Source organism: Hippocampus zosterae, chromosome 7 (genome assembly GCF_025434085.1).
Source record: "Hippocampus zosterae strain Florida chromosome 7, ASM2543408v3, whole genome shotgun sequence".
Taxonomy (NCBI): domain Eukaryota; kingdom Metazoa; phylum Chordata; class Actinopteri; order Syngnathiformes; family Syngnathidae; genus Hippocampus; species Hippocampus zosterae.
Genome location: NC_067457.1, coordinates 13,663,857 through 13,686,626, shown reverse-complemented (window position 1 = coordinate 13,686,626; position 22,770 = coordinate 13,663,857). Strand labels below are relative to the sequence as shown.

At 42.7% G+C, this 22,770-nt stretch overlaps 2 protein-coding genes and 1 long non-coding RNA gene across 5 annotated transcripts in view; 1 reads left to right on the top strand and 2 right to left on the bottom strand.

Moving 5' to 3' along the window:
* Positions 1 to 256, bottom strand: part of LOC127604330 (uncharacterized) — a 35,887-nt gene extending 35,631 nt beyond the window's left edge. The window contains exon 1 of one of the 2 annotated variants that reach the window (XR_007963262.1): positions 165 to 256. This is a non-coding gene — a long non-coding RNA (uncharacterized LOC127604330). The remainder of the gene's footprint in view (positions 1 to 164) is intronic. The other variant, XR_007963263.1, reaches the window with a different exon arrangement.
* Positions 1 to 3,188, top strand: part of asns (asparagine synthetase) — a 116,356-nt gene extending 113,168 nt beyond the window's left edge. For both annotated transcript variants that reach the window (XM_052071115.1, XM_052071114.1), the window contains exon 12: positions 2,840 to 3,188. In XM_052071115.1, coding sequence (XP_051927075.1) covers positions 2,840 to 3,064 — 225 coding nt within the window. In that variant the 3' untranslated portion in view covers positions 3,065 to 3,188. The remainder of the gene's footprint in view (positions 1 to 2,839) is intronic.
* Positions 3,189 to 11,767: 8,579 nt separating this feature from the next.
* On the bottom strand, positions 11,768 to 22,074 carry tac1 (tachykinin precursor 1). Its single transcript, XM_052071338.1, has 5 exons — positions 21,534 to 22,074; positions 20,329 to 20,431; positions 20,214 to 20,237; positions 18,749 to 18,805; positions 11,768 to 11,943 (listed from the first exon to the last, which is right to left on the bottom strand). The coding sequence occupies exons 1-5, from the start codon at positions 21,648 to 21,650 to the stop codon at positions 11,897 to 11,899; spliced, it is 348 nt and encodes a 115-aa protein (XP_051927298.1). The 5' UTR covers positions 21,651 to 22,074; the 3' UTR covers positions 11,768 to 11,896.
* Positions 22,075 to 22,770: the final 696 nt, after the last annotated feature.

Below are 22,770 nucleotides of genomic sequence, written 5' to 3'. Positions count from 1 at the left end.
CTCTTCTTTTAGCAGAAAAAAATTGTTTCTGTCTTTTTCCATTCTTCAGCAATCGGCATTACAAAATGGCTAAGTTTCATGGAAATGGCGATTCCTGGGCAAAAGACAGAAAAAGAGCATTTTGTAAAAGCATGCATTTCAATCACGAGAGGTACCACTGCCACCTACTGGTCGCTTTTTTACATGATTTACAATGCAAACGGCTTATTCTCATTCACAGATTGCATCAGACCCTCCTCTCTATGATGCAAAAAAAGACACGTACCAAGTACGTGCATGGTAGGCGGGGCCTAGTACGTCTTGTGGAATCAAAGAGTTAATGAAGATTTGCGTGTAAATATGTTAGCCTTTGGCTGTTTTTCATCTCTGGTCCCTCGGCGAGTTTATGCGATATTTTAAGTACATTTGTGTACAAAATGTATAACAAAATAATTGTGTGGTAACTTTTTCAAAGTTATTTTAATGAAGAACATAATCTGGATTTATTATGTAATTCCTGCATGGCAAAATTAAGTGGGACACGAGCGTTGTCCTGACGGGGTTTTACTTTTACCTCAGTGATTTCAATGATCGAAAGTTTGGGAAGGCATTTATAGTGTGAACTGAATATTGGCATAGTATTTCTGCCTGATGAACATTGATGTGAACACACTCATTTTGTTGTCTGTTAATAGTTTTTGAACATACTTAAAAAAAAAATCAACCAGCATAAAAATAAAATTACTGTATCATAAAGTAAGTCGTGGGGAAAAAGACCAGCAAAAATAAGACAAATCAAAAAAATAAATCAAAAAGTGATTTGACTCACTTTTGCAGCCTGCAAAAGTGATTTGACTCACTTTTGCAGCCTGTTACATGTACAGTTTTAAAATGTTTCTTTCGGCCCTCCACAATTCCCATTCTTTGCGAGTGCCATCGGTCAATTGTACATGAAATGCACTTTGCCTGCTAATAATAATAATAATAATAATAATAATAATAATAAAGGCTTCATCGCAACAGCTCTGATCGCGAGCTGCCATTGCAGACTGCTGAAGGCTAACAACATCCGGTTGTTAGCCTTTGTTGTGCCACGCAGGTCACGCTGCCAAATAAAGACCAATTTATTAACAAACAGTAAATTGGGAATAATGTTGTTGTAATAGGGCGACAAAGTGGGCGACTGCACGCAGCCTCGCAGTGCAACGGTGCTGGGTTCGATTCTGGCTGCGGCCTTCCTGTGTGGAGTTTGATTGTTCTCCCTTTGCTTGCGTGGATTATCTCCGGGTACACTGGTTTCCTCCCACATTCCAAAAACATATGCAGTATGGCAGGTTAATGGAGTACTCTAAATCACAAGTGTCAAAGTCAAGGCCCGGGGGCCAGATCCGGCCCACACTTTATGTGGCCCGCAAAAGCAAATCAGCGATGTCAATGTCCATGATCCTTGCTTAAATCTGTACCGAACTCTCAAATCCTCGTACAAGATAAACAACGGGAACATTTTACAATAAATTTGTTACCCTGTTTGCACTCACTTGAACAATAATTGAACAAATACTTGACTGATTTCAAAACTAGTGAGCCTTTGTGTACAAATAATAATACGATGTGATGATTAAACATTTATTCAGTTTCACTGTCGGAATGGCCCTCCCAAGAAAGACATAACTCCAAAGTGGTCTGCGACAAAAATGAGTTTGACACCCCTGCTCTAAATTGTCCCAAAGTGTGCTTGTGTGCACGAATAGTTTTTTTGTCGATGTGTGCCCTGCAATTGGCTGGCAACCAGTTCAGGATGTACTGCCCGAAAACAGCTGGGATAGGCTCCAGCACGCCCATGACCCTCGTGGGAATAAACAGATTAGAAAATGGATGGATGGGTGATTTAATAATAGCCATTGATTCTGTCATGATTCGGTTTAGGGACCAACAGGTGGCAGTGTAGGGCTCCCCCGGCAGCTGCACACCTGTTGGCCATTTGGTAATTAGTTGTATAAAAGGACTCCTGACCGAACACTCGGTGTCGAGTCATTGTTTGCTTATTGCTACCGTCATGTGTGTTGCTGTTTGCTCTTGGCTTCGGTTATGTTAAGTTCATTGTTATATTTTAGCTTTAGTCATGGTTTTTGTTTGATACTTTGGACTTTGTTTGTTTTGGATGTAGTTTTCTTTGTTTTAAATACAATTCTTCAAATACACCCTGCTCCTCCCTCCTGCCTGCTTTTTGGGGTCCACCACCTTGCTACGTGACAGATTCAAAATAAAACATTATCTGATTAATCAATGGAATGATCAATAGAATACGGTAATTCTAAAAATTTTCGATAGTGTCAGCTCTACATTGCCACTCTGTCTCATGACCCCAGCAAAGACGATTTATTTATTTATTTTGTACATGAGTACATTTGTAACATTTCATGTCCTTTCAAACACAGTGCTAAGATGAGGCAGGTTGATGGTCAATGCAAGAGTGAAACACCACCAGTTAGTTACACATATGCGTATCCATGGCAATAAAACGCACCCCCTCGACCCAAATACGTAATTCACCCAAAAAAATAAATACACAAATTGTCGATTGTGGGAGATTGGCTGCTTGAAAAGTAGATCTTGGGTCAAAAAAGGTTGAGCATTCCTGGTGTACAGAACTATTTTGATCAAATTGTGTTTTTCATGTGGTGGACAATTGTCTGTTTGTTTTTCCCCCCAAAATGAGTATAAAAGATACTAATCAAATAGGTACTCCTTTCCAGATGTCAAAATTTGTTTTGGATGAGAATTTGAGCTCTAATTCTGGGATTTGCCAATTTAATAATCCCGTAAAATGATGACTTCTTCTTGTCATGTCTTTTGATAGGTGACTGATGGCCAAATGGCGGATGCCTCGAAAATATTCCCTCACAACACTCCCCGTACTAAAGAAGCTTACTACTTCAGGCGGGTGTTTGAAAAACACTTCCCTGGCCATGCTGAGCTGCTCCCCCATTTCTGGATGCCGCGTTGGATTGACGCCACTGACCCATCAGCTCGCACACTAGCCATCTACAAAACTAACCAGGAACATCTGAATAACTGCAAGTGAAGTCCCCGGAGAAACCGTCGACTCAGTCCATTCGCTACAGGTTTTGCTTTTCACCAAAATTCATTTTCATCTAGTGTCAATATTTAGGAATTGAAATACAACAGAAGCAGGGCACAGAATTCACCACCCCAAAAAACTGTAATGATAATGCTATCTTCGAGATACAGTTGATCTAGACATACGGTATATTGGATGAGTCACGCAAATGCAAAATTCGGTTCAGAGCTTGGTTTTGTGGTATGTGTTTCAGAATTACACACGCACATGCACACGCGCACACACACACACACACACGAGGGCAGAGGGAGAGACTTGCAAAAAAAAATTATCTAATATGGTTGTATATGGCTAAATATCTTTCGTGCTGAAACAGCCATGCTTAAAGCGTTTTAATGAGACTGTTACTTTACAATAACATTACTTCAGCAAAAGTACAAAATATGAAGAATGATGAACTATACATTAAATGACTGCTACATGTTCACTGAACACCAAAATATATGTTTTTTCAAATATTTAATGCTTTAATCCTAATGTAGGATGCGGGCCAAATTTGACCCTTTGGGATTTATGGGTAGCATTTGAGTAGCAGAATTTATAGGGGTCAAATTGTCCCTATGGGCACCGCACAATGATGGACGCAGAACAGAAGCTACAATATTAGATGTGGTTGCATTATGCATCCACGAGATCTATCCATCCATCCCTCGATTTTCTGATCCGCTTTATCCACACAAGAGTCGCGGAGGGTGCTTAAGCCTATCCCAGCTGTCTTCGGGCAGTAGGCGGGGTACACCCTGAACCGGTTGCCAGCCAATCGCAGGGCACACAGAGACAAAGAAACATCCAGCCTCACACTCACATCTCGGGACAATTTGGAGTGTTCAATCAACCTGCTATGTGGCAGGAAACGGGAGTGCTCGGAAAAAACCCACACAGTCACAGGCAGAACATGCAAACTCGACATAGTAAGGCCGGAGCTGGGAATCGAACCCTGCAACTCTGGACTGTCAGATCGACGTGCTCACCATTCGTTTACCAGGCCGCCGGAATACAATACAGCTTTATTTACAGTATCTAGAGCTTTCACAACCGCTGCAGCTGTAACAAAGTGCTCTGCAGAACATTTAAACTACTACGTCCAAGAAAATCTGAATATTGATCCGCGCATTGAATTATAAGGCGCGCTGTCTTTTGAAATCAAATTCATCTAGGCACGCCTTATAGTGCAGAAAGTATGGTACTCAATGCTGAGTCACTGTGAGTGGCTTCTAATTTGTTTTTATGTTGTGTGTTTTTGTTTTTGTTTTCTGAAATGTGTTTTCAGAGCAACAAACAGCTAATATATGAATCTGCCATTTCAGATAATGCTGACCAATATCATTTAATATAAAATAATAGTGTATAAAATCTTGTATCATGAAATAAACTGTCAAGAAAATCTTCATGAAGTGCAATAAATTACCGGTAAGCTAAATTCAGCCCCAGTTAGTGGCCTTCATGCCAGATTTCTGTGATGTTAAAAAAAAAAAGATAGATCAATAATTTCAAAACCTATTTGACCATATATGTGACTATTAGCCAATTATCCAAATTCCTAAAAATATATATATATAAATGGGAGAGGTTAACAATAAGATGGTTGAACAAGTGTTCACACGCTCTTGTAACTGAGATTTGGCTCTGCTCAAATGCCACCAATCACCTGCTGTTTTGCTGGCCATATTCATTGATCAAATAACGCTCTCGTAGCTACGTTTTATGGTATCTGCCCAACAATCGTAATTTGTGTGTGCGTGTGTATGTTTGTGAGAAAGAGCCAGAGAGAGTATAAAATGAGGATAATATTTGCCTAAGCACAAACAAAACAACAACAACAACAACATCGGCAATTTATCACAAAGTGTCTTTTTTTTCAAATTAAAAGTAGGATTATGCTTTGATTAGACAAGGAAAGCAGGATAAAGATTTCATTTTAAGGTTCGAGAAAGTGTTGCTTGCGGTCATTTGAAAGGTGAAACGGAGTTATACATCGCTCATGGCTAGCACCCAAAGCAGGAAGTCCACTCTGATGAACCAAAACCAAAAATATTTTGACTATCAAGTTCTGATTGATTTATAAAAGTAGCAAGTGGATTTTAGCGCATTTACAACCCACTTCTGGTGCGTGATTGGCGTATGTTGTTCTATTAGGCCGCTAGCTGTTAGCATACTAGCTCTCAGTGGGAGCTAATATGCTGATAGTCTCTCTTATAAAACACACCTGAGTTTTCAGTAGTAAATGCCATGTAGAGAATAAATCAGAAGTGCTGGCAATCAGATGTTAACTAACTGTGAATGTTGTTTTGAGCATTTTTGGCGTCATTGGTGAACATTTTTGGTCAAAACGTGCATGTGTAGCTCTTCAAACTCTGTGGATACAAGGGCATCAATGATTCGAACGACTCATGAACCCCACTAAACGCTTGTCTTTATACAATCCTCATAACAATAATGACACACTGAAGTTTTGAAACGTTCACAAATTCGTACATATCTCAGAATGACCCGTGTAGTTTTGCTGCCTGTTCTCACGTGAACGCAAAATGGCAGCCTCATCCTGATTCCTCAGCTCACAGATCCCTCCGGTGCATCATAACAACGTAATGACGCTCTCAGCTGTGGCATTAGCGGTCAAGACAATTCATATGAAAAAGAAGGGGCACCCAAAAAATAAAATGAATAAATAAATAAAAATAGGACAACCAGTACCAGATTGGAAACAGCCTGTATTTCTGAGGTGGTGGTGGTGGTAGTGGGGGGGGGGGGGGGGTATCCTTTTGACCGGATAACATTTTGCTCTCCTCAGTCAGTTTTTTGATATGGGTGATGCTTTATGACCTGCAATGACTTTCAGTTCAGAGCGGTGCATTAGCCAGAGTGAATAGCTTGAATTTCTTGACCTCTTATGTTCAAGGCCATTTCAATTTGAAGACATTTCCAAGCTTTTAACTCATACCGTTTATCCCCCCCAAAATGGGATGAGCACATCATTTTGGCATTAAATGTTTATATATCTCATCTCATCTCATCTTCCGTACCGCTTGATCCTCACTAGGGTCGCGGGGGGTGCTGGAGCCCATCCCAGCCGTCTCCGGGCAGTAGGCGGGGGACACCCTGAATCGGTTGCCAGCCGTTTATATATCATTTTGCAATATTTGTTTTTCACAGAAACAATGATTACTGTTCAAATTAAAACAACTCCCAATAAGTCAATTCTTAACCCCCCCCCAAAAAAAACCAGGGGTCTCGTTGGATGAAAGCCCTAAATCCAAACTTAACACCAAGCTACCCTCCTATACCTACAACAAAGCATGGAGGTGGCAGCGTCATTGTCATTTTTTTTTGATGAAAATAAAAAAAGATGTCAGGAAAGCTGACTAGAACATCAGAACTTCCTTGTGTGCTGATTCTCAATTAACATAAATCAGAACGTGAATGGTTATTTTTCTTAATGCTGAAAACAGCCACATTGCCACTTATAAGAGGCTTTACCTCTTATAAGTGGCTCTTATAAGAAGAGGTTTACCTTGGGTATTTTTTGGGGGGGTGGGGGGGGGTTCCGAATTAGGTTGTCGGTCATATTGTCAAAACATTGACATACCCCTTCCAACTGCCAGTTTGTGCCTCCAATTCAGACTGTGCGCCAGTCTATTACAGACCATACATAAGGATTCAAATTCCAATTTATGAGCCGTTACAGTTTTCAGGTAACCGACCCTGCTTGTTTTTTGGGGTTGTTTTTGATTTTTATACCGCAACTAGCATGCTTGCTTGTTATTGTGATTTCTCGCTGTGAAGCTCCTCATATACGACAAAGAGGTGGTAGTGTTCCGTACTTGTAAAGCGCAGCATCATTGTTAGCCAGGTTTACATGCAGACTTTTGTCATTCCACCTGAAATCATTCTGATCGAAGATCTCAGGTAAACTGTTTACATGTAACACGATCTATTCAAAAACGGTGCTTAAATGCGCCTTGAAATGTCATCAGAAAAGCCGTTAAATGCGTGTCATGCGCAGATCCGTGCAAACATCACCTGATTTATGTTTGCTCATAACTGGATTCACGTGTTATCCCCAAACACATCCATTTATCTTTGCTTTATTGACATTTTCATGGACATTTTTTTTACATCAAGTCAACCAAAATAATGTCCCCTTCACAAATCGGTAAAAGAAATATTTTCATCAACATTTTAACAGCACCTTTATTCAGACATTGCACGATTAAGACGTGTTGCTTTTGACCTCTACGATTACAAGAGGTGCTCAAAATGGTCACTATTACCTTCCAAAAATTCATGGTTATGGCTAGCTATCTATCCGTTATCTACCGCATATCCCGGGTCGGGTGGCGGAGGCAGCAGCTTCAGCAGGCACTTCCCTCTCCCAGCCACTTCGTTCTCTTTCGGTAAGACATGCCCAAAACACTTCACCAGGAAGGCGTCCAGGAGCCATCCTAATCATATGCCCGAGTCTCCTCATCTGTTTTTCTCAACGTGAGGGGCAGCAGCGCAATCCCACCTTATTGTAATACAGCAAAAAAGACAAAACAAACAAAAAAAATATGTTCTCCGAAGCCACCCACCCATGACATCACACCACATCCCCCCAGAGGGGCCTGACCCCCTATTTGAGAAGTACTGCTTTCGGGTAACTATGAGTTGAAGACATGAAAATACGTGTGCAGCAATCTCAGTTTGACCACCTGTTTCAAACTCAAGGCACGGGGGCCATATCCAGCCAACCACATGAGTTTACGTGGCCCGCGAAGGCAAATTACGTGCATTGACTTAATTTTTTATTTTATTTTTTCAAACTGTCTTCAATTTTTAATGTTAAAATATTGCAAGCATTTTTTATTGAAGTAATTTTGGGAAATTATTTTTAATTTAATCCCACTTGAAACATGAAGCATAATTTGACATTTGTGGTGATAGTAGTGATTCACCCACGTAGACGGTTCCTTTATTACGCATGTCATATGTGATCATCTTAAATAGATGTCTCCGGAGACCGAAGAGACTTGCCTTGTTTCCCCAAAATATTTCTACCTCCTCCCGAGTCACTCCTATGTTGATATGAGTTGAGGAACAAGATGAACCCCTACACAATGGACCACATTTACTTTTTAAATTTAAATACTATGTTCTGAGTGACGTCCTCTCTTCTTCTGTGCATGCCGGTCACTTTGGGGATGCATTTGATTCAAACACCTGACAGATTTGAGCTCGCATTTAATATGTAATGTGAACGCTTGCATTAAAAAATATTTTTTTTTTAAATCGGATTTCACCCCAAAAATGTAATTGACAAAAATGAGTTTGACACTCCTGATTTTGACCAACATTTCCCAAGCAGTAGTTTACCATGTTCATACAAATGTCTGGAAGCTAATGGCGACGCCTTTGAGCACCTCTTGTAATTGTAGAAGCTCATCTTGTGATGCCTGAATAGATGTGTACTTCTGATCGAATTGGCAAAAGAAATATTCCACGCCTGAGAATGCGAAAGAAATTCCATTCGGCTTCAGCCCGTTTTTTTTCTGAGGTGTTTATGTGGAGTATTTTCATTCTGTTTGGGCTTCTAACCCACTTGTAATCTGAATACAAGGCTCCGTGTTAATCCGTCTATGCTTCACTTGCCATATATTAGCTATTGTGTATTGCGACTTTAGGATTTTATGTTCATTTTCTGTCTTGGCATTATCTCTGTTACATACTCATGATTTGCTTTGCTTACACTCATTGTCATTGCTGTAGTAGTGCAACAATAAAACCTTCTATAAAACCATGGTGCCTGCATTTTCATTATGCAACCCCCCCCCCCCCCCAAAACAAAACGATGTACTGACGATGACAGACGAGTGCGCCGGCTGCTGAAGAATGATCAATGACCGGCAACATTTTTTACATTGCCAGCTCTGCTGATTACACAACGTTATATTGCCCTGGAGAAAATCTTGAGCAGCTTCTGACTACTGTGGAAAAATAATTAAATATGATGTGGTTTGACACAAGCAAGTTGTCTTTGAATCTGAACAAAACGAAGTTTAGAATCTTTGGAAATCAGAGGGGGTCGCTGGTATAATGTAAAGGGACACAAGTGACAAAAATAAAATGAAAGATGAGAACAAACAAAGCATATGTGTGCTTCTGTTAAAGGTGTTAATCGATTGATCATTATAAAACATAATTTAAAAGGCGGGAATTAGTTGGTGTGTTCAAAAAGAGGTTTAATAATAATATAGTGAAGAGGTCACCAAACTACGGCCCGCGGGCCGGATCCGGCCCCCCTGAACAATATCAGTCTTTTGATTTATTTTTCATCTATGTATATTTGCATTTTATCATAAAATTTTGCTTTTTCAATAAAATATTCCTTAGTTATGAACTATTTTCATGATTAACTATTAGCTAGTAACAATTTCATAAACACATACAGTATAACGTGACATTTGTTCCATCCTTCTGGGGTCTGTGCCGTTATCTGGCAACCCCAGAAAAAAAAATCCTGAACCCGTCCCTCTCAAAGAGAACGTAATCATGGCGAAAAGGTGAGGTAAGAGAAATTATTCAGAATACAGGTAATTTAACCCAAAATGGAGAAACTATTTTTTTTTCAATGCAAAGAAAAGATTGTCTGTCTAATCTGTCCGTGGCGGTATTCAAAGAATACTATCTGCGGAGACACTATGAATCCCGTCACAACAACAAGTACGATTTTTTGCATGGGCAAATGGGAGCAGACAAACTGTCAACGCTAAAAAGAGGAACGTTAGCCCAGCAAAATACATTTGCCATCTGTTTTGGCTAGCTTTCAGTTTGCTCAACTGATAGCAAGCAGCGGTAAGGAGAGTTTGTCAAGAAATGCATGAATGCTGTCGCAAAGGTGGTGTGTCCCGAGAAGAAAGGCGTCTTTAATACCGCGAGTGTGTCAAAAAAAGTTATTTGATTTTGTGTGGGTTTCTGGGAAACAATACATTTTTACGTCTAGGTACTCTTGCAGTCACACTTTTGCTGTTACAAACTGACCCCGGCCCCCCCATCAGAGAAGCGAAAAGTTATGTGGCCCTCACAGGAAAGAATTTGGGGACCACTGATATAGTGTTACAAAAAATCCAGAACAAATATGAATGATATAAAAACACACGTTTAATCGCCATTTGTGAATCTATCATACAGGAAAAGTTTATTGATAAGGTAACCGGTACACGTGTATAAAGGTATTTGTGATATGCATGTTTATTTGATGAGCGTTTACATCTCAAGACTATTGATGTGATTAATAATAAGAGAACAAGCTGTAGGACTTTTTAAATGCCTCTATGTGACAAATGAATTTTTTTTTTTTTTTTTACGTCTGTGTCAAAAGTACCATCCCTATTTATTTATTTCCATATCTGACCCTGGTCTCCTTGCATGTGGATTTGAATTGGATACACCTGCTATATCCAATGCAAGGACAATCTGGACGTTCAGGTCGTGCTCATCCGACATCGTCAAAGCAGTGAGTGGCAAAAAGAAAACATGTTGTAGAGGCCACTCCAAAACGTTAATTTTTACCGGTATTATTTTTTTAAGCCATTCAGAGGTGGACATGCTGGTGTTTCCGATCGTTGTCATGCTGTCATGATGATTCAAGAGCGCTTGGGATTGAGGGTACAAACTGATTGTCGGATGTTCTTCAGGATTTTTTGGGAGACAGTGTCATTGTCCCATCAATCACAGGAACTTGTCCTTGTCCTGGTCCTGAAGAAGCAAAGCAGCCACAGACCATCACACTTCCACCACTATGCTTCACTGTTGGCATCATGGTCGTTTTATCAAATGTTGTTGCATTTCTACACCAGATGTAAGAGCCTGCAAATCTTCCAAATAAGTTCAATTTTTGACACAGAATGTTTTTCCAAAAGTTTTCAGGATCATCAGGATGTCTTTTGGCAAATGTGAGATGAGCCTTTGTGTTCTTTTTGGAAAGCAGTGGTTTTCCCCTGGGAACTCTCCCAATGGGCGCCATTTTTGGCCTGTGTCTTTCTTATGGTAGAGTCACGAACACTGACCTGAACTGAAGCCAATAAGGTCTGGAGTTCTTTGGAGGTTGTTGTAGCTTCTTTTGCAACCTCCTGGATGAGTCGTCATTGCACTCTTGGTAGTAATTTTAGTTGGTCGACCACCCCTGGGAGTGATTACTACTGTTCCCAGTTTTCTCCATTTGTGGATAATGGCTCTGACGGTGATTTGCTGAAGTCCCAGAGTCTTGGAAATGGCTTTGTAACCTTTGACTTTTGTTCTAATTTCTTCTTGAATTTCTTCGGACCGTGGCATGACGTGTTCGTTTCTTGAGATCTTGTGGCCGACTTCACTTTATGTGACTGATTCTACTTGTGTGATTTCTTGATTAAACAAATGTGTTGCCTGTGAAATTGAACTCAAGCTTCCCAAAACTGTTATTAGTCACGGTTACTTTGTGATTTGACAAAGGGGAGGAGGTATTTTGTTTGGGGGTAGGGGGGAGGGCTTAATAAATTAAATTGGCAATTTGAAACTGCATTTTATATTTCAATTGATTTTTTTGGGGTTTGTTTTGCTTTCTGACGGTTTTGGAGATGTGAGGATTCAGCTGACAACAGCGATATCTGCACAGGAATAACATTGCCACGATTGAAACATGGAAACAGAAGTCTTTTATTTGATGAAGAGCAATGAACATCTACAAAATAAAACAAACATAGTAGAGGGCCCCGTCACAGATGAGGAATGCCAAGATGAGAAACGGGCAGATGAGGAGTTTTAGCGTCGCTTGTCGTACATCTGTATTGTGCTCCATTCGTAAGAATCTGCAGGAGACATTTAATAAACAGGAAGCCTCAAAACACAGATTGATATACTTGCAAGGTGGCCTTAACAGTACAGTTCCATTTCCAACAAACGTTACATTTCGTTTGATTTTTTTTTTTTTTTTTTTTGCTTTTTCCATAGTCAAAAGTTGATACTTCGAGAAACCTTTCATTGAGTTAGGCATGGCACCCACAAAAATAACCGGCCTGCCTTCGTCCAGATGTTACCACTTCCCGACCGAGGACAACAAAGACTCAAATAATTTCATGATTTATAAAATTAGCCTGTATGATTACCATGTGGTTTGAGCTGTGTCAAGAGTGCATTTGTCCCGTTAATCGAGTTTCGAACAGTGACCCTTATGTTTGAACATGGTGTTCACGGTGGAGTGGCTCCAACCCTTTAAAGAAAATCAAACCAGCAATAGTATTAGTGGGAGAAGTATTACTGGGAGTCATTAAACAAAATACTCAGGATATGATTTTGCCTTGATGTCATCAAGGTCTTTCCACAGTAGTGAAGTAATGAGCGTTATCCACTAATAAATGTGTAAAAATGTTCGCACAAGTTGAACGCGTATGCAAAATCAACCATCTTATTCAAAATGCAGGCGTATCAGTCCGGGAAATTCTGCTTCAGAGCCTGCATGTGTAAAATGATCGATATGACCAGTTTGAAGTCTTGGTTTAACCAAGAAGTTGGAGCGGTTTAAATTTTGGGGTGCGTGATCATACTCACGCAATCTGCAGACACTTGGACAGCTGCACAAGTTATGACAAGTGTCCTTCACAATTATTTTGGACATTAATGAAATCATTAGCAAATGGCAAAAGTTATTAGCACTAAAATGAATCTTGATTTTAGAAATGACCTTCGTCTCAACATGTTGTGCGCTTCCGTAAAAGATGTGTGATTGATGTTTATTCTGGGAAAGTTGATCCTTCATTATTCATGCTTACGCTTGGTCCAAGGAGGTTCTCAACTTGTTGGCGGAATACACACAAATTCAAGTGAAACGATATTAATGAATCACAGATTTGTGTATCAAATGTGTGTCGGAATGTTTGAAGCACAAATTTGGTCGTACACAGGGATGGTGAATAAGGCCCTTTGTGTTTCAAATATAGTGTTGGTTTGCCACAACACATTTTCATTTTCTTGTTATTTTATATACACATCCAATTAGCCTGTGAGCATGTCCCAAGAAGTACACTGATAGGCTGACTGTCCCACGTGACCACAATGCAGCGCTTGAATAGACAAAATGTAGTACCGGGTTATGTAAGGGCGTCGGTTAATCGCGAAAAAATGTGAATTTCGCGAAACATCCATCATCGACACTCCGAACGCACCTCGTGGCCCCACGTTTACAATCAATCAGACGAGATGCGTTCCTTGCCGCCCCCCAAAGCACAGACTGATGGCCCCAATGGCGGCGGCTGCTGATGTGCTCTGCTTGAAACACCTGCGTTCCCTCGAAGTGTTTTTGTTTCCTTACCTGACTTGAATTTTTGAATTTAAGGAAAGGAACCATTCTAAGAATCAAGTTCCCAATTTCATTCATTCATTCATTTTCCGAACCGCTTTATCCTCACTAGTGTTGTGGGGTGTGCTGGAGCCTATCCCAGCCGCTTCGGGGGGGACATCCTGAACCGGTTGCCAGCCAATTGCAAGGCACACAGAGACGAACAAGCATCCACGCCCACACTCGCATCTAGGGACAATTTAGAGTGTTCAATAAGCCTGCCATGTATGTTTTTGTAATGTCGGAGGAAACCGGAATACCCAGAGAAAACCCACGCAAGCACCGGGAGAACATGCAAACTCCACACAGGGAGGCTGGAGCTGGAATTGAACCCGGTACCTCTGCACTGTGAAGTTGACGTGCTAACCACTGGACTACCGGGGCTGCCCTTCCCAATTTAAATTCTAAGAAATATATATTTTTTTTAAATGACAAAAAGTCCAGTGAATTTAGGGAACAGACAATTTATCAATGGACATGGATCATCTTGCTCAGATTGAAAACAAGCAAAAGTAGTTGCTGGATATTTTATGCGTTTCGTAACAAGCCACAGACATTTGTGCATAATGACATTATCCCAGAGCCGAGGGGTTTACTTTTCTCACCGGTTTGTCATTCTGCAGCGAGTGAGGACTCGGGAGGAGAGCTGGGAGCATAGGAGCCCGACCTTGGTTCCGCAAAATTCACCGGCCAAAAAATTGAAGCATTTTAGCACGATGTGCTGTACATACAAACTGTCCATCCATCCATCCATCTTCTACCGCTTATCCGGGGCCGGGTCGCGGGGGCAACAGCTTTAGCAGGGAAGCCCAGACTTCCCTCTCCCTAGCTACTTCTTCCAACTCTCCCCGGGGGATCCCGAGGCGTTCCCAGGCCAGCTGGGTGACATAGTCTCTCCAGCGTGTCCTGGGTCTTCCTCGGGGTCTCCTCCCGGTGGGACATGCCCGGAACACCTCACCAGGGAGGCGTTCAGGAGGCATCCGAATCAGATGCCCAAGCCACCTCATCTGGCTCCTCTCGATGTGGAGGAGAAGCGGCTCGACTCGGAGCCCCTCCCGGATGACCGAGCTTCTCACCTTATCTCTAAGGGAGTGCCCGGACACCCTGCGGAGAAAACTCATTTCGGCCGCTTGTATCCGGGATCTCGTTCTTTCGGTCACGACCCATAGCTCGTGACCATAGGTGAGGGTTGGGACGTAGATCGACCGGTAAATTGAGAGCTTCGCCTTTTGGCTCAGCTCCTTCTTCACCACGACAGACCGATACAACGTCCGCATCACAGCAGACGCTGCACCGATCCGCCTGTCGATCTCTCGCTCCCTCCTGCCCTCACTCGTGAACAAGACCCCAAGATACTTAAACTCCTCCACTTGGGGCAAGATCTCCCCCCCGACCCGGAGGGGGCACTCCACCCTTTTCCGACTGAGGACCATGGTTTCAGATTTGGAGGTGCTGATTTTCATCCCAACCGCTTCACACTCGGCTGCGAAACAATCCAGTGAGAGTTGGAGAGCCCTGTTTGAAGGAGCCAACAGCACCACATCATCTGCAAAAAGCAGGGATGCAATACTGAGGCTACCAAAACGGACCCCCTCAACGCTTCGGCTGCGCCTAGAGATTCTGTCCATGAAGGTTATGAACAGAATCGGTGACAAAGGGCAGCCTTGGCGGAGTCCTACCCTCACTGGGAACGATTCTGACTTACTGCCGGCAATGCGAACCAAACTCTGACATCGGTGGTATAGTGACCGAACAGCCCGCATCAGGGGGTTCGGTACTCCATACCCACGAAGCACCCCCCACAGAACTCCCCGAGGGACACGGTCAAACGCCTTCTCCAAGTCCAAAAAACACATGTAGACTGGTTGGGCGAATTCCCACATACCCCTCGAGAACCCTGCTAAGGGTGTAGAGCTGGTCCACTGTTCCACGGCCGGGACGAAAACCACACTGCTCCTCCTCAATCTGAGGCTCGACTTCCTGACGGACCCTCCTCTCCAGCACCCCTGAATAGACCTTACCAGGGAGACTGAGGAGTGTGATCCCTCTGTAGTTGGAACACACCCTCCGGTCCCCCTTTTTAAAAAGAGGGACTACCACCCCGGTCTGCCAATCCAGAGGCACTCTCCCCGTTGACCACACGATGTTGCAGAGGCGTGTCAACCAAGACAACCCCACAACATCCAGAACCTTGAGGAACTCCGGGCGGATCTCATCCACCCCTGGGGCCTTGCCACCGAGGAGCTTTTTAACCACATCGGTGACTTCAACCACAGAGATAGGAGAGCCCACCTCAGAGTCCCCGGGCTCTGCTTCCTCCAAGGAAGGCGTGTTGGTGGAGTTGAGGAGGTCTTCGAAGTACTCTGCCCACCGGTTCACAACGCCCCGAGTCGAAGTCAGCAGCGCCCCAACCCCACTGTACACAGTGTTAGTGGCGCACTGCTTCCCCCTCCTGAGACGTCGGATGGTGGACCAGAACTTCCTCGAAGCCGTCCGGAAGTCGGCTTCCATGGCCTCACCGAACTCTTCCCATGCTCGGGTTTTTGCCTCGGCGACCACCAAAGCTGCGTTCCGCTTGGCCAGTCGATACCCGTCAGCTGCCTCTGGGGTCCCACAGGCCATAAAGGCTCGATAGGACTCCTTCTTCAGCTTGACGGCATCCCTTACTGCTGGTGTCCACCAGCGAGTACGAGGGTTGCCGCCACGACAGGCACCAACCACCTTACGGCCACAACTCAGATTGGCCGCCTCAACAATAGAGGCACGGAACATGGTCCACTCGGACTCAATGTCCCCTGTCTCCCCCGGAACATGGGAAAAGCTCTGTCGGAGGTGGGAGTTGAAACTCCTTCTGACAGGGGATTCCGCCAGACGCTCCCAACAAACCCTCACAATACGTTTGGGTCTGCCAGGACGGACCGGCATCTTCCCCCACCATCGGAGCCTACTCACCACCAGGTGGTGATCAGTTGACAGCTCCGCCCCTCTCTTCACCCGAGTGTCCAGAACATGCGGCCGCAAATCCGATGACACGACCACAAGGTCGATCATCGAACTACGGCCTAGGGTGTCCTGGTGCCAAGTGCACATGTGGACACCCTTATGTTTGAACAAGGTGTTCGTTATGGACAATCCGTGACGAGCACAGAAGTCCAATAACAAAACACCACTCGAGTTCTGATCGGGGGGGCCGTTCCTCCCAATCACGCCCCTCCAGGTCTCACTGTCATTGCCCACGTGAGCATTGAAGTCCCCCAGTAGAACAAGGGAGTCCCCAGCAGGAGTACTCTCCAGCACACCCTCCAAGGACTCCAAAAAGGGTGGGTATGCTGAGCTGCTGTTTGGTGCATATGCACAAACAACAGTCAGGACCCGTCCCCCCACCCGCAGGCGGAGGGATGCAACCCTCTCGTCCACCGGTGTGAACCCCAATGTACAGGCACTGAGCCGGGGGGCAATAAGTATGCCCGCACCTGCTCTGCGCCTCTCTCGAGAGGACTCGTACCAGAACCCAGGCTGTGTGTGGAGGCAAGTCCGACTATATCCAGTCGGAACTTCTCTGCCTCACACACCAGTTCGGGCTCCTTCCCTGCCAGAGAGGTGACATTCCATGTCCCAAGAGCTAGCTTCTGCGGCCGAGGATCGGACCGCCAGGGTCCCCGCCTTTGGCTGCCGCCCAGGTCGCATTGCACCCGACCCCTTTGACGCCTCCCACGGGTGGTGAGACCATGAGAAGGGGGACCCACGTTGCCTCTTCGGGCTGAGCCCGGCCCGGGCCCCATGGGTGTAGGCCCGGCCACCAGGCGCTCGCCAACGAGCCCCACCTCCAGGCCTGGCTCCAGAGGGGGGCCCCGGTGACCCGCGTCCGGGCAAGGGAAACTGAGTACCATTGATTTTGTTTTCCATAAGGGGATTTGTGAGCCGTGCTTTGTCTGGTCCCTCACCTAGGACCTGTTTGCCATGGGTGACCCTGCCAGGGGCATAAAGCCCCAGACAACCTAGCTCCTAGGATCATTGGGACACACAAACCCCTCCACCACGGTAAGGTGACGGCTCACGGAGAGGACATTCAAACTGTTGATTGTCAATTTATCATGCAATACATTTGATTTCTCCCAGGTACAGGAGGAGCTGCTTTTTTCAACCCCTAATCCCACTTTGGTTATGACAGCCAGCTGGCAATCTCGCTGGCTCAGCCCAGGGCCATAGCTCTCCATTTGCAAGGTAAACATCGTCAAATTCCGCCCACCTGTGAATCATCTCAAGACATTTCGTGTCACTGATATGAACATGAATCAAGTTTAAAGAGATGCTTCAGATCCACGCCATTTACGGCAGTAAAAAGTTAATATTTTATAGGCAATTAATTGAATAGCTTAATTACTTTTAATGTACATTTAATAACATTAGAAACTATTTTAAAATTGAATGCCACATTCATTAAAAACATCACTAGATACAGTAATTTGTGCCTTTAGTCGTGCCTTTGCTACATCTCAGCTGGATTACTGTAATGCACTCTACTTTGGGGTCAGCCAATCCTCCATTAAGCGTCTTCAGCTGGTCCAGAATGCTGCTGCGCTCGCCTCTTGACTGGTACTCGTAAGAGGGAGCACGTAACTCCGACTGTGGCATCCCTTCACTGGCTCCCCATAGAGTGCTTTTTAAGATTCTATTATTTGTTTTCATACCTTTCAATGGCCTCGCACATCAACATGAATGTACCCCTCTTTACATTTGGCATAACAATTACACACACACACACACACACACACACAGACACACACAAACACACAACGGTATCTCTACGTACGAAATTCATTCGTATATATATATATATATATATATATATATATATATATATATATATATATATATATATATATATTTTTTTTTAAATCAAAAATAAAAAAAATCAAACTTTGAAGCCATAATTAATTAATGGCTGTGACTATAGATTAGTAATTATGCTGTACGATTAAGCAATTTGCCGAATTATTTTTATCCTATCACATCATACACTGTAATACCTCACACAGTAATGTTCTTGACATCATTTTAAAAATATGGATCTACAGACACATTTTTCAAACTGTTTGTATATGTTGGCAGATCTTTTTCATTAAATAAAATCTGGTTTGTTTGCATTTCTGAACCTCGGTGTATTTCTTCTACTGCCTAAATATGGGCATGGATGCACAATTTCACATTGGATGCCCAATTTCACATTGGCTCAGAATCAGGTGTTAGCACTCTGTGCTATAGGCGCAACGATTTACCTGGATCTTCTTGGTTTCTTTTCCCCATCAACCCAACAAAAGAGTTGACTTTATGCCCTTAAAAAAAAAGTTGAACACATGATCAGTCACAATTAGTATTCTAAATTAAAATAAATAAACAATAATTAAATAACTATATCACAACAATAATATACTATTACATTATCTACCATAATTTTCCATGGTTATACCGCCTCACACAAATAACCAACTATTATTTGCCTTACAAAATACGACAATACTGACTCCAAATTGACATTCACTGGATGCGCTGCTGAAGATGAAGTACACAAATATTACAAATGTGGCTGTGCCATTGCCAACTTAAATTTTTATTTTACCCTTTCATGCACCCTGTAACATGACAACATGATAACCTGTCCACTGCAGTGACCACCGTCCCTGAAAGGGTTAAAATGAAAGAATGAAATATTGTCCCTTTGTATCTTATTAAATGAAATCATTTGTCAACATATAAAAAATGTATTAGTGTAATGGAAAATGGATGGATGCACAGTGTGACAGTTTTATAATTCCTTTGCGCTTGTTAATAAGACTCTCTCCAAACTGTGTTAATTAATGTGGGGGCTGCTAATATTCTCAAAAACAGTGACAAATCCTCGCCTTGTTCTTCATTTTTCCCCCTCTGCACAACTCATCTCTTCCCTCTTTATCACACACAAACACGCCACAACTCAAAAAGACGAATGAATGCATTCAAGCGAGTTCAAAAAGAGAAGAAGGCGAGGCAGACCAAAATCGGCGGTTGCTGTCAATCAATCCCAGCTTGTTGACCATTCCCAACTGCCATGAATAAATGTCAACTGAAAATGTTTGCTGATTGTCAAATATTTTCGAGTTTCATTTTTAATGTTTCCCAAAAATATTCAAGCTGTCCACTGCAGTGACCGCTGTCCGCGAAAGGATTCATAACTAATAGATGCAAAATATTTCCCACTCTACTGTTACTATTTTGCTTCATATTTTTACTTGCGTATTCCCTATGTTGTAAAAATTGAGATTTTTAAAAAATTCCCTGCATGGTGGGATGTATCTCGGTTTATTTTCCTAAATTCGCCAACTTTTGTTAAATGTTAATTAAAAATAGTCAAAATACTGTTTCTGCTAAATAAACCACAGCTGCAACAGATGGATAAACATTGTCGTGCTGTTTGTCTCCACGGGGGTGCCCCATCCCGACCCATTTGATATTCTGTCCATTTTGGCATAATTTGCATCCCGCCACAAATAATTTTGAAAATACTTTTACGGCTCACGTACGGAATATGAGACTTCATCATTTCTACAAGCAACTTCAGAGAGTCACAGATGGGAAAATAAAACAAAATAAAACAAATCAATCACTAGTCCGATTGGAAGAGTTTTGGTCAGGGAGTGCAAATATTTAATGAATAATATTTATATTCAGGTTTTTTTTCTCTTACTTCTTTTGTCTGGTACTTACTTTTGCGTGGAATCTCTGTCTTTGCTTTGGTTAAAAAAAAAAAGAAAAAAAGGGAGAAACGTTATAAGTGTCAAGATGCAAACAAACTAAAAAGTGTCTCGTTGAAAATGGTTACCCATTGAGCGCTTCCCCATCAGGCCAATAAACTGATGCGGCCGTGGCTTTCTTGTCCTCCGCAAAAGTATTTCTCTGATGGGGTCACTGGACATCCAGTGGTCCTGTGAAGGGCAAAATAATAAATTCCCCGGAAAGCTGAATATATGATATTCATATACATCAGAATCAGAATCAGAATCAGAATCATCTTTATTGGCCAAGTATGTAGAACACACAAGGAATTTGTCTCCGGTATAACACGCTGCACTACTATCATCGTAAACAACAAAATCATTGAACCATTTTAGAGTAACCAGTAGTTTTGAAGTACCATTATGTCAGTGACTGTTTAAGGAGTTAATGGCTAGAGGGAAGAAGCTGTTTAAGTGTCTACTGGATTTGGTGCGCATGGATCTGTAGCGTCTGCCTGAGGGGAGTGGCTGAAAAAGGTGGTGGGCAGGGTGCGGGGGATCCAGGAGGATTTTCCGTGCCCTTGTCTTGATTCTTGCAGTGTGCAAGTCCTCAAGAGTGGGTAGGGCGGTGCCAACGATTTTTTTCTGCCGTATAAAGTACAATATTATTCTGAATAATAACAATAATACGAATCATAATTTGGGGGATTATGGCTCTCCTGTATGCCTTAATGAGATGGTCTGAGACAGAGAAAGGGGACTGAAATGTCTTGTAACGATTTATTGTTGGCTAATTCATTAAAAGAATGGCATCAGCTTGGCATTGCTCCAGTTCACAAAGTCAAACACCAGACGTGCAATTCATACCAATCCACGACGAGCACGGCTGCCGCACCGACTCGAACATTGAGTCGGAATAAAGGGTATCCAATTACGCTTGATTGTTATCACTTCTTTTTTTTGTACTTTTTTTCGAAGGTGGGCAAGAAAGGGGTGCTCTCAATTTTCATTTGGGAAGTGTACACATTTCCTTTGTTGAGAAGCGAATAACTAAATTCTGAACATCAAATTATCGTGTGTAGTGTCTTTAACTATTTCGTCGATACATAATATACACAAATGGATGTGTGACATATTTAGGTGAACTCAAAGACCACCTTGTTTATTTCGTATCAAACATTTGTGTCCGTTTTAGCGAATCGTTTCTTCGTCCAATTATGACAAGTGCCGTGAAATAAGCATGTGAAGCTATTAAATGTAGAAAACCTTGATATTGTAGAAAACCTTGATATTGAAGCGAAAAGTGACTTACCTGAACGTGGTTGTCGTTGGTCCAGTAATCATCGTTTTCTTGAAGGGTGTTCTCCTCGCCAAAAACTTGGGTCGCGGCGATGAAAAGCATCAAAAGTGGGAAGAGACGCAAGGTCATGATGCCAAACTCGTTTTCCGATGTTAGTCTGTTCAAGGACCGTGATATAGAATTTAACTACACTTGTATGGAAAAGGAGAAGGGGGGGGGGGGGGGTCGAAGCTGAAGCAGCGATGTGACTGCGGGGGGACTGCGTCTTCCTCACTGGTCCATGTTGAGTCTTCACACGCTTGCCGCACTGGACCTTCGGGGATTTGTCTCTTCGTTTCGAGAGCCCTCTCCGCAAATATCAGCCTTCTATATATGCCTCGGCTGTGCTTTGTAATTCTGTTACGGTGGTCGGAATCTTCGCAACCAGTCAGGAGAAAGCCACGTGTTCACTTTTGGCTGTCAGTCAAGCCGATTATGGTGACGAGGCTTCGTTTTCATTTGAATCGTGACAAACTCATTTTCGGAAGTCAAATAACGTGGATAATCAATCACTGACTGTGATATTGTATATCAAATGTCCATGTCTCATTCATTTTTCCTCCTTCCTCCGCCCCCGTCCTTACTTGTTGCTTGTGTGTGCTGAATTTGTCTCTTTTCGTGTGTATCTGACTCTGTCCTCTGTGCTCATCCGATTCACTTTACAATTGGAGTCTTTGTGTTTATTTATTGATTCTCTTTCCGTCGAAAGTGATTTTGGAATACAGTAATCCCTTGTTAATTGCGGCCAATGGGTACCAAAACCACCCGCGATAAACGAAAATCCGCGAAGTAGCGACCCCCATATAGGTACATGTACATAATAATCCAAGTCAAAATTTAATAGTATACATGCATGTAGAAGTAAATTTTGAAGTAATTAACATGACTTAATGCTGTATACGAATAGATTTAGACTTTAAAATAGATTGTATTGGATACAACTTTATTGTCACATGTGCTGATGAAATTTCTTCCCTCTCAACATAAAACAAGAAACGAGGATGCATAAGTTAGGTTAGTTTATGAATAACAAAATACAGTAAACATATACATGTAGTACTGTATATGTTGCTCTATGTGACTCACAGTTGTTTTGCTGACTTTGGCTGCTTCTCGTGGATATTTTGCGGACTTACAAAAAAGAATTATGTTTGAAAAAATCCGCGATGCACTGAAGCCGTGATAAATGAACTGCGAAATAGCGAGGGAT